Raw genomic sequence first — 10,560 nt, forward strand, 5'->3', positions numbered from 1 at the left:
AATCCGCCACTGGCTTCCCAGGAGACAACTATGAAGCTACAGACAGCCCCTAGTGGATGACGTATCTGGAAAGCGTGCAGAACAGTCAGCCACACCAACTTGGCAGTGTTGTCTGATCGCTTAGGCTCAGTAAGGACCTGGCTTCCCTCTAAGCTCATTTCTGAAACTGGGCCAGCACCCAGTGCACAAGTAGGTCTCCAGGCATCTGCATCTCACCAGCCGAGGCCACCAAGAGGGGCAGCTATAGAGGCCCAGGCTCCATTGCCACACACTATGGTGGCTGCAAGGAAGGCCCTCAGGGCCTCTTTGGTTTGACCAGGGTGACAGGAAGAGGTCAGAAGACCTAGTGAGCTCTTACCCAGCCAAATGTGAGTGTCACCCCATCCTCCCCAAGGTGGAATAAGCGACTTTCACAGTGTTCTAGAACATTCTAGCACTAAGCTGTGTGCTTCTTGGGGCATAATGCCGAGGATCTCCTGTGCTTGGCATGATATCTGACACACAGCAGCTTGGAAGAAACATTTGTCATATTGCATTAAATAGTAATGAAGGAGCCAGAACGGCACCCGCTCCTCAGGCAACCAGGAATAACTTCATAGCCTGCCAAAATTAACTAAGGCCCCAAGGCCATCACATGTGGTCTTTTTGTTTTTCCATCCTTGGTCTCTGCACACCACATCACATCTCTGTGTTGACCTCTCTGGCTGCGTCCCTCTGCTTCTCCCCGAGCTGTGACCCTGGAACAGACAGCAGCTGCTTCTCTGATGCCAGTCATCTCTTTATTCCGTTAGTGACCAATACAACAGCACCACGGACACAGCTGGGGGCCCTGCCCAGGGACCCCGGGAAGGCAAAGAGGGTGGACTCAGGGCCTCCAAACCCTGGGCAGGGCTGGCCGAGGTGAGGGGACACCTGCCACCTGCCACCCCCAGCACTCTGGAGAATGGCAAGCCTGCAGAGCCCATGACAGGTGATAGTCGGATGCCCTGCCAGCCACCAGCCTTCCCCACAGCACCAGGGGTGGGAGGGTTCCAGGCAGGTCTGGGGAAGGCCTTGCGGGTCGGCTGAGGGACGCTGTTTGGAAGGGACTGCATGTGTGTGCTTGTGCATGTATGTGCGTTCCTTTGTGTATGGGGGAAAGATGGCCACGCTACTTAACATATGGGATTCAACTGCTGAGCCGCAGGACCTGCCTGGGGACAAGGAGGCCAGGAACCAGGGATTCAGGAGCTTTAGAGCCTGAAAGGGCACAGGACAGGGACAGGTGCTCCCACCGACCTCTTCCCCCAGGAGAGGACAGGCAGCTCCGCTGGAGGCTGGTCTCGGAGCAGATGCCTCCCTCCACTTCTGGCCTTTCCCTGTCACGTGTAGGCCATCTTGCTGCACACCCAGGGCCGGGTCGTCAGACACTCCGTCGACACTAGCCTGGTGGGCTCCACGAAGACACACTCGCCTGGGCCTGAGATGGTGAATCTGTGACCGGGAGAAGACACCAGGAGCTCAGGACTGCCACATGCAGCCATCACGGGCAGCCCGAAGGCCCTGAGGCACATGCCCACCCTCACGTCACCTTCCAAGACAGAGCCAGCCTAGGGCACCTTCCCAGCATGACCTCCCTGTCTCCCTGCCCTGTGTCCCACGGTCTCCTCCCGTCTCCACCACCTCTCTCCATCCTCCAAGGGTGGCCGCCACAACCCAGGCTCCAGAGACCACACAGCATCCTACCAGCCCTGCAGACACCACTCATATGTGCCTTGCAGGGGGCTCTGTCTATTCCCACAGTCCCCAGGCAGCCAGCTTTGGAACGGTCTCTATCTTTTTAGAACAGTCTCATGTTGGCTCCCAACAAAGCCTGGTGTGGAGCACACAAGGGCTCAGTAGAAACACGCTGAATCACAGTATCCACACGGGCAAGGGATGGGCAGGAACAACACCAGTAACACTGGTCAACTGGTGTGTTGACACCGAAACCATGCATGGACATGGGTGTGTCATGAAGACACCTCATTTGCTCACCCTGATCCCAGATCCCTGGCAGTTGGGGGTCCCACAAAAGCAGGGTGTTAGAAGGACCCCAGAGCTTTAGCTTTGGGAACGCTCCAGTGTCATCGTCATTGGGCTGGTACCCAGGGCCCAGTCCTCGAGGTTCTCTTCCCTATAGGCAGCCCGTGCCCTACATGTCCTTAAGCCTAAACTGCCCCCACATCCTGACACCATCATCACCTCCCTGCCACTGACAACACTAGCACACACCCCTCTGTGGGCCCCTCCACAGGAAGGTGCTTGCGCTGAGAATGCTCATGGGCAACTGTACTCAGATCGCTTTTCTTCCACAGTGATGATGCTTAGGCGGCACATGGCTGCCCAAACTGGAGGTTCCATTCCCCATCCTCCTGAGGGCCAGCTGTGGTCATGTGACTGAGCTTTGGCCAGTTGAGCAAGGCCATCCAGGACATCCCTCCCTTCTTTTTTCCTCCTCTGACCAATGGGGTGAGGTGATCTGGGACACGCCTTTCCTCGGTCTTTCCCCCTTCTGGCCTATGGGATGTGGAGGAGCCACACCAAGCATGTGTGCTGCACAGGAAGACTCAGGATAGAGAAAGCCTGTGCTCTTCCCCAAAGCTCTGAGGGCTCCGTGAGGCAGAGCCACCAAACGAGGCTGGACAAGTGAGGAGAGGGAACTAAAGCCATTTTCATGAATGGCTCACAGTCACACCCCACAGCTAGCATCTCTAGCTGGCATGAAACCGAGCATTTCTCTTGAGATTGGGTCCTGGGGGTCAGGCCTTCTTTTACAAGATGAAGTCACAGCTCACGTGTCTGGGTCAAACGGGTCCCCATTGACCCAGTGGAATTCATCCCCAACTCTGCGCAGACCAATCCAGGGCTCCCTCCGCGTGAACTTGAACATAAATTCCTGCAAAATCAAAGTGGAACAAAAGCATCCATGTCAAAGGCGCTGTCCTGACTGCTGCTTGTGCCACAACAAACCTTGGCTTGGAAGACACGGTGTCAGGGTGCACAGATCGGGAGTGTGATGTGGCCTGGAGACTGGAAGTGAGGAGCCAGAGGACAGAACTCTCTGAGGTCCCTGAGCTCCTCATAGCCGCCCCCAAGAGCCTGCAAGGGCCCTGGCTCTGGTGTATGTAAGCACTGGCCAGGCCTGTGCAACCAGGCCCAGCCAGTCCTGGGCGGCAGAACGCTTGGGGACTCCCTCTGGATGGATTCCCTGGGACAAATCTCAGACTGGCCATCCTACCTTCGTTCTCCTGGGCCTTTCTCTGCAGAGGTGGCAGAGAAACCCTATATACCAGAGACAGAAGTGGGCTTCAGACTCTGCTATTATGGATTTCCGCCACACTGTGGCTTAACCCACACTGACCAAGATTCATTCATTCTTTTTCTTTCACATTTCTATTGATAAAATGGGTCAGGTTATTAAATGAGAGGGCATATCCTGATTTGGATCATTAGAAAATGCTGATTTTTGGGCCGGGGATTTAGCTCAGCGGTTTGGTGGCCTGCCTTGCAAGCACAAGGACCTGAGTTCAATCCCTAGTACAAAAAAAAAAAAAAAAGCGGTCTTTTTTTTTTTTTTTTGTACTAGGGATTGAACTCAGGTCCTTGTGCTTGCAAGGCAGGCCACCAAACCGCTGAGCTAAATCCCCGGCCCAAAAATCAGCATTTTCTTCTTTTTTTTTTTTTTTTGTACTAGGGATTGAACTCAGGTCCTTGTGCTTGCAAGGCAGGCCACCAAACCGCTGAGCTAAATCCCCGGCCCAAAAATCAGCATTTTCTTCTTTTTTTTTTTTTTTTTGGCTCAATTTAACAGTTTGGTTTTTTGCTTGTTTGTTCATTTGTTTTTTGAGACAGATTCTTGCTAGGTAGTCCAGGCTGGCCTTGAACTCACTATGTAACCCAGGCTGGCCTCGAACTCCTGGCAATCCTCCTGCGTTAGACCCCTGAGTGCTGGAATTACAGGCGTGTGCCACCACACCTGGCCATAATTGGTAATTCTTACACTTTATAATGCTGAGTTGGGCTGCAGTAAATGGCCTTGACCATGGAGGTGGACCTACTCAGGCCCTAAGGACCACCTGCACACTTATGGCTATGCAGCAGATGGGTGACCCCAGAGACGTGTCACAGGGAACACTGGCGTGTGGCTCTCCTCGGAGCCCAGGGGTTCTGGGTCACTCTCACCAGCTCCTTCTGGCTCTGGATCACAGCCAGCGCAGCCTCATGGGTGTGGCAATACTGTCTGCCCGTGTTCCAGTCTCTCGGTTCCTCAGAAAAGAAGTAGCACTTCCTTCCATAGAGCAGCCAGTCCTCTGGGCAGGGTGCCTCGCACTTGATACAGCCCTTGGAGGCTGTGGGGAGGAAACAGGGCTCAACACCTGCCGGCACAGCTGGCCACCACCTGGCCCCCATGGCTCCCCCCACCTTCCTCAACCTTGGTGCCCCACAGAGATACTACAGGTAAAGGATCAGGGACTAAATGTGTAACAAAAGGGAGGCTGGCAGATACCATCACACGGGGATGGGACCCCAGAAACTCAGACTGGGCAGAGGCCTGGAGGCCACACTAGCCAGGCAGCTTTGTCTACCGCTTAGCTGCTAGAAAGTTCTTGCTAGGTACTGAGTCCCAGCACACTGTCTTGTGACCTAGGTGTACCTCTGGGTGACCCAGAGCACACCCTTCTGTTCCTCTCCTCCTAGTCACTCCAATGCCATCTCCTTCGCGACTCCTCACAGGGATACCGCACCAGGACAGCCTGGGACCCATCTGCTGGGCTCTGCCAGCGGCACTGTGACCATATTGCTGTCAACCAGCCTTTAGGCTGTGGCAAATAGGCCAGCCCAGGGCTCCTTGCCAAGAGAAGTTAAACCCTGCGCTTAGACGGGACCTGCTTCTCAGCCAGGTGTCCCAGCACCTGGACAAGCAACACTCAGCCTTGAAATTTACTTCTACTTGTTCCTTCCACATTTCTGTCATTCACTTTGCCTCAGCATTTCCATTTTTAAAGGCAAATTTTAATCTCGATGCCCGCATTAATCTTGATGATCCCCCCATTCATCACATGGAATTGTGACTGTGGATTGCCTTGGCTACAAATTTGATATGCATGCCTGTTTGTTTGTTTTCATACAAGTGATGCAAGAGTAAGACAGCCAAGAATAAGCCCTTGCTACTTGGGAGTCTGCAGGGTCCTCCCCAGGGATCTACAGCCATGTGGGCCGCAATTAATTAGGGACAGTCCCTGGGCAGACCTGTTCAAGGCGAGGCAAGGCCCCTGAGAGTACTGACCACAAAGTGAGTCTCCCAAGAGACTGGTGGCACATTACTGAAATCATGAAGGGCCCTGTCTACACATTGCCCTGACCGCCCAGCCTAGCCAGAGGGGAAAAGAAAGGGACTTCATTCATGGCAGTTAGTCTAGCTAAGAACAAGCTGGCCCCAGTGACCACAGCATCCAGTTCTGAACACTCAAAACAGGTGCTTATCATGCAGGTCATACATGGGAGGACTTGATGGGCTTTCTCCCCATTTTAAGAAGTCTACCCTTGGTCTCACAGTGCTTCTCAAAGAGTAACAACAGAGGCAGTGAAAGCCCTTTTGCAAATCCTGCAGAAGCCACAACACACATTGACTTGAGTCACCCAAGATTAGCCAGAGTTCCCAGTTCATAATCACAAATCCTTTTTTTTTCTTTGACCCTATCATTCCCACAATTTACCAATGAAACCCAAACTCTTTCCTCCATTAAAAAAAAAGGTACATAAGCTTACACTTCTTTGAATTTTCTTTCTTTTCTGTTAATCCCCATAAAATGTACATATTAACAAAAATTTTGTCTTTTCTCCTGTAATCTGTTGTTTGGGTTAATTTGCATGCCCTGGGGGCATAATCTAAGAGTGTGGAAGGAGTTACTCCCCCGCCACCCACACACACTCTCTCCATCCCATCTCTGGGAAATTCCTACTTATTCATCACAGTTCAGTGTGTGTGTCTCCTGCTCTGGGAAGCCACCAGCAGTATCACCTCTCACTGCCCTTATCCCCAGAGAGAGGGGACACTATCACACCCACCTTTTAATTGCTATCACTTGGTCCGAGGCTTAAGAAGCAGCAGGGCTCAATAAATGTTTGTTCAGTTAATGTGATCTTTTTAAGTACTAGGGATTGAACCCAGGGCCTTCATAGTGAGCTAGATCCCCAGCCCTTTTTTATAAAATTTATTTTATTTTTTACTGTGACACAGGGTCTTGCTAAATTGCCAAGTTGCCCAGGCTGAGCTCAAACTTGCCGTCCTCCTGCCTAAGCTTCCTAGAGCATAATGTGAGTAAAGTCCCTTGCTGCCAAAACCATCTTCTGTAGGAATCACCATTTGTCTGACCTACGTCACATTTGTCCTGAATTGATAAGCTGTTGCATCATTTATGAAATAATACCCTGTCTACCCACACTGCTTACTAAAGGACCCTGGTGTAGCCCGTGTATGAATGTATTATTTTAGGCTAAAATCTCGCCACCAAAAACTAGCACTCTGTCTCAGACCTGCTCTGTCCCCCAGAGCTGTGGGGAGACCTGGAGCCTCTCTTTCCCTCTCAAGCTGTGCCTTGGACAGGCATGGGAACCTGGGAAATGGAATCGCACATGTGCTGACGAATGCACTCACCCAAGATGCTCATCACCACCAGGATGGCGAACAGCAGGACCGCAATGGCCCCCAGCAGGAGTCGCGTGGTAGTATCTGTGGAGAAGAGAGAGGCGCATGTCCAGCTGTCCACACTCACGTCAAGCTTGTGTTAGAACTTGACCCCATCCTGGCTTCATATTATAACGTGTGGATGCATCAGTTTACCCTTGCACCTGTTGATGGCCCTTGGATGGCTTCCACCTTTGCTTTCCATGACAAATGCACACAGATTTCTCTGTGTCCCTGTTTTCCTAGGTACATGCCTAGGAGTGGAGCTGCTGGACAGTATGGTGATTCTCTGTGGCTTTTGGAGGAACTGCCAAAGTGCCGTGACAAGAGCATTTCACATTTCTACACATTCTCGCCAACGCTTGGTGATTTTTCTTTCATTTTTTTCCACCTAAACCTTTGTTGTATATCATCTTGGCCACTAGGAATTCAACATAAGAATTCTGGAAGAGAACTACCATTCAATCCAAAATAACCTTCTTAAAAAGTGGCTCCTGGAACCCTCTGACTTGCTCCAATCTGTCTGGTTGTTTCCTAAACCCCCCTACCACCTTGGGGTCTCTGTACCAGTAGCCTGAGGATTTCCCTATCCCTCTGCTGTGCTGCCTTCCTGCTGCTTCTGCCCATTTTTTCCTCATCTCAGTTTACTCCTTTGTCATGCTGGAGCTCATCTTCCAACAACCATCTCAGAAAAGGTATAGCAGAAGCAATGTTTACACTGCCCCAAGGAGCAGCTCTTCTTTTCTACCCAGGGACCATGCCCTGGAGCTGTGAACTCAGAGGCCTGACTGTATCAGTTGGAAGGAATTCCTCAGAATTTCAGAGGTATTAACTCCCTTCTAGCACCAGTGTTGCTCTTGAAAAGTCAACACAATCCCACCTCCGTAATTATTCCTCCTATGCAATAATCCGAAATAGATGGAGTTGGAAGGTGTGTTTTTTTCAGGTTTCTAAATGTGTGTGATTTAAACTAATATTAGAAGGAACAACTAAAAATCTCTGGCTCTTAAACCCAGACAAAGCTCCCATCATCCTCGTGCCCGTGACCCAAAAAAGACGCCTGGCTGATGTCTCTAAACCATCAGGGGCAGAGCCTGGCCAGCAGCATCCTGACTATGAAAAACGATCAGACATGGAGCTTGATAATTTGTAAATCTGTAAGAGGATTTGCTAAATGTGCATGGGTGGTTTTGATCAGGAAGTTGTGGGTTTCTGCCTAATCCAGAAACTTTCAACATTAAAAATTCAGAATTGGTGAGCACTGAAAAAATCTATAGTCTAAGGTATATAGAATCACTCTGTCCCTTCTGTCTCACCCTGGCCACCCTCCCACCCCCAGCACCAGAAATATCTGCATCTCAGTCACCTCCATGTCCACAGAACCCAGCTACAGCTGTGGATCACCTTTGCAGCCTCTGGCTTGAACATGGGGTGAAGAAAACATTCAGTCCACAGGAGAGGCCCTGCCATGGGAGCTTAGGTCTGCCTTTCTGTTTATAAGGCCACTGCCCATGTAAGAAAGTCTCCAAGCCCTAGCTCTACCTCAGCTCTGGGCTACAGGGGCTCCCAACCTGGGAAGAAGCAGCAGGGTCTCCACTGGAGGTGGCAGCAGTCGGAGGGGCGGGGGAGAGAGCAAAGCACAATCCAGTTCCCTCCAATGAGCCTGGCAAACAGAAGTCCTTGCCACACAGGAAAGAGTCAGAGCGTTCAGATCAGACAGGCTGGGGCAAATCCCACGGGGGTTTCATATGTTAGCACCCAAGCTGTGTCCTTGGGAGGGATGCTTAGACTCTCAGGCTCCGTGCTCACCACCACCCCCTCAAGGTGAGGATTAGCAGTAACAAAGGTGAAATCCACAGGGCAGGTGCCTAATAACTGTCCTGAGCACAGTTATAGCAGAGCTCATGTGCTCCTGGAGGCTCAGCTGGGTGAAGTGTCTAAGCCAGGTGTGAGGCACACACTTGTGATTCCAGCACTCAAGATGCTGAGGCAAGAGAATAGCTGCAAGTTCATGGTCAGCCTGGGCTACATAATGAAACCCTGTCTCAAAAAGAAAAAAAAAAAAGAAAGATTCCCATCTCTCCAGATAGGTGCTTGGCTAGGCAGAGGTTCTATGGCCCTATATCCCATATCCAGTCAACAGTGGGTCATCACATGGAGCCCAATTTGGGGAGGTGTGGCTGGGGATTTAGCTCAGTAGTGCCACCGCCTGCCTCTCAAGCAAAAGGTCCTGAGTTAGATCCCCAGCACGAAAAAAAAATCCAATTTGGGAAGGCAAGTGGACTCAAGATCAGTATCCCTAGGCTCCCTGGCTGGGCTGCAGGGGTCCCGCATCTGGGAACTGGGACAAGGGTCTCCACGACAGAATGCACACACCTGGCCTTGGTCCATATGGCCCTCAGAGGTAGAAATCTGACTAAGCAAATGAGAGCCTCCTTGGTGTCAGAAGAGGGGAGCACTGGGCTAGGATGGTCCTCTCTGGTGCCATATTGCCCTGTTACACTGGATCCCCACATTCCTTCATCTTTCTGCACTATTCAGGCCCTGCCCTAGGCCCTGGGCATATCGCTGCTCTAACAGATTCCAGCCAAGGTGGACCCAGGACACCTGGACCAGCAGGGGGTGAGTCCCAAGGGGATGCAGACTGTACATACTGAAAGTCCTGTGGAGAAGTCAACAGGCTGATAGGCCAAGGGCCAAGAACCCCAGGCATTCGGGGATAGGTTGCTTTGGGTGCACCCAGGTGACCCAGGTGCCTGAGTCACAACCAGGCAAGGAGCCACGCCAGGACAGGTGAGACAGGGCTGGACCACAGGTAGATGCCACACTTGAGGTGGGCAGGACGGTGCCCAGAGAGTCTCTGGTCCTTTTCCTGCTCCAGGTGGCTCCTCTCCTGCTAACGGCCAGGCTGGACAGCCGCAGTCGGCAGGTGGAACCATCCACACAGTCCCCACACCTGGGTGCAGATGCTGCCCTGCCCTCATTGCCTTGTGCTCAGTCCCACCCCAGGCCAAGTGGAAACCCACCCTCCAGACCCTCAACAGCCCCTAACCCTTGGCATGGCCTGCAGGATCCTTCAGGTCCCTCTTCCCCACCTTGCCCCATCCCAGGACACTGGCTCAGTTCCTGTCCCAGGCAGGGCCAGCTCCAGCTACCCACCTCTATCCCCTCCACACCCCTAAGTCCTCACCTACTCCAAGAAGCCTTCCAGGAAGACACCCCTTCTTAGTGAATGCTGCCAGGTCCCCTCTGCCTCCGGACTTGGGGTGCCCAGGAGCACCCTTAGAGTGCGGTGAGCCCTCTCTCTCTTGTCCCCTCCAGCATTTCTAAAGCCAATGCAAGTTTCCTGAACGAACTCACGAACTTGAAATCCACTCCCACTGTGGGTGCTGCCCCCTGGCCAGCCAGCCGTTCCCTGAGCCAGTGCAAAGGGACAAATGGGACCTGATCTTGAAAGGAAGAACCCCTTGGGGACCTCCCCACCGCCCCACCTCAGCCAGCAAAAGAAGCAGATACCACCTTGGGGCGCTGCGCGCTCGTGACTGTGCTCAAACCGTCACCACCGCACGTGCAGGCGCAGGACAGCCCGAGCCCTTCCCGCGGGAACCCAGGGCTCGCAGCACGAAGCCGGCTTCCAAGGTCAAGGGAAAAGCTCGAGGCAGAGGTAGCATCGGGTCCCTGGCACCAGCCCCGCACCCGGTGGCATCCGAGGGCCCTGGATGAGTGGGTGTCCGGTCCCCGGCGCTCTCCAAGGTGACCGGGCAAGACGCGCCGCGCTTACCCTCCAAGGCTGCCTTCCAGCTGGTGCTGCCTTCGTAGCCCGAGCCTGATCGCCGCAGCAGCCCCTCGGG

General features: G+C 52.8%; 1 protein-coding gene across 3 annotated transcripts; it reads right to left on the bottom strand.

Annotated features, from left to right (window-relative positions):
• Positions 1-765: 765 nt before the first annotated feature.
• LOC104867386 (C-type lectin domain family 2 member L) lies at positions 766-10,554 on the bottom strand. 3 transcript variants are annotated; one of them, XM_019208594.1, is made up of 5 exons: positions 10,491-10,554; positions 6,680-6,754; positions 4,204-4,370; positions 2,817-2,917; positions 766-1,473 (listed from the first exon to the last, which is right to left on the bottom strand). In XM_019208594.1, the coding sequence occupies exons 2-5, from the start codon at positions 6,690-6,692 to the stop codon at positions 1,362-1,364; spliced, it is 393 nt and encodes a 130-aa protein (XP_019064139.1). In that variant the 5' UTR covers positions 6,693-6,754; positions 10,491-10,554; the 3' UTR covers positions 766-1,361. The 3 variants fall into 3 exon arrangements, with proteins under 3 accessions (XP_019064139.1, XP_019064140.1, XP_019064141.1); XM_019208595.2 differs by lacking the exon at positions 10,491-10,554 and adding an exon at positions 10,229-10,316; XM_019208596.1 differs by lacking the exon at positions 10,491-10,554 and adding an exon at positions 9,900-10,217.
• Positions 10,555-10,560: the final 6 nt, after the last annotated feature.

Source organism: Fukomys damarensis, unplaced genomic scaffold (assembly GCF_012274545.1).
Source record: "Fukomys damarensis isolate Sample0158 unplaced genomic scaffold, DMR_v1.0_HiC HiC_scaffold_16, whole genome shotgun sequence".
Lineage (NCBI taxonomy): Eukaryota > Metazoa > Chordata > Mammalia > Rodentia > Bathyergidae > Fukomys > Fukomys damarensis.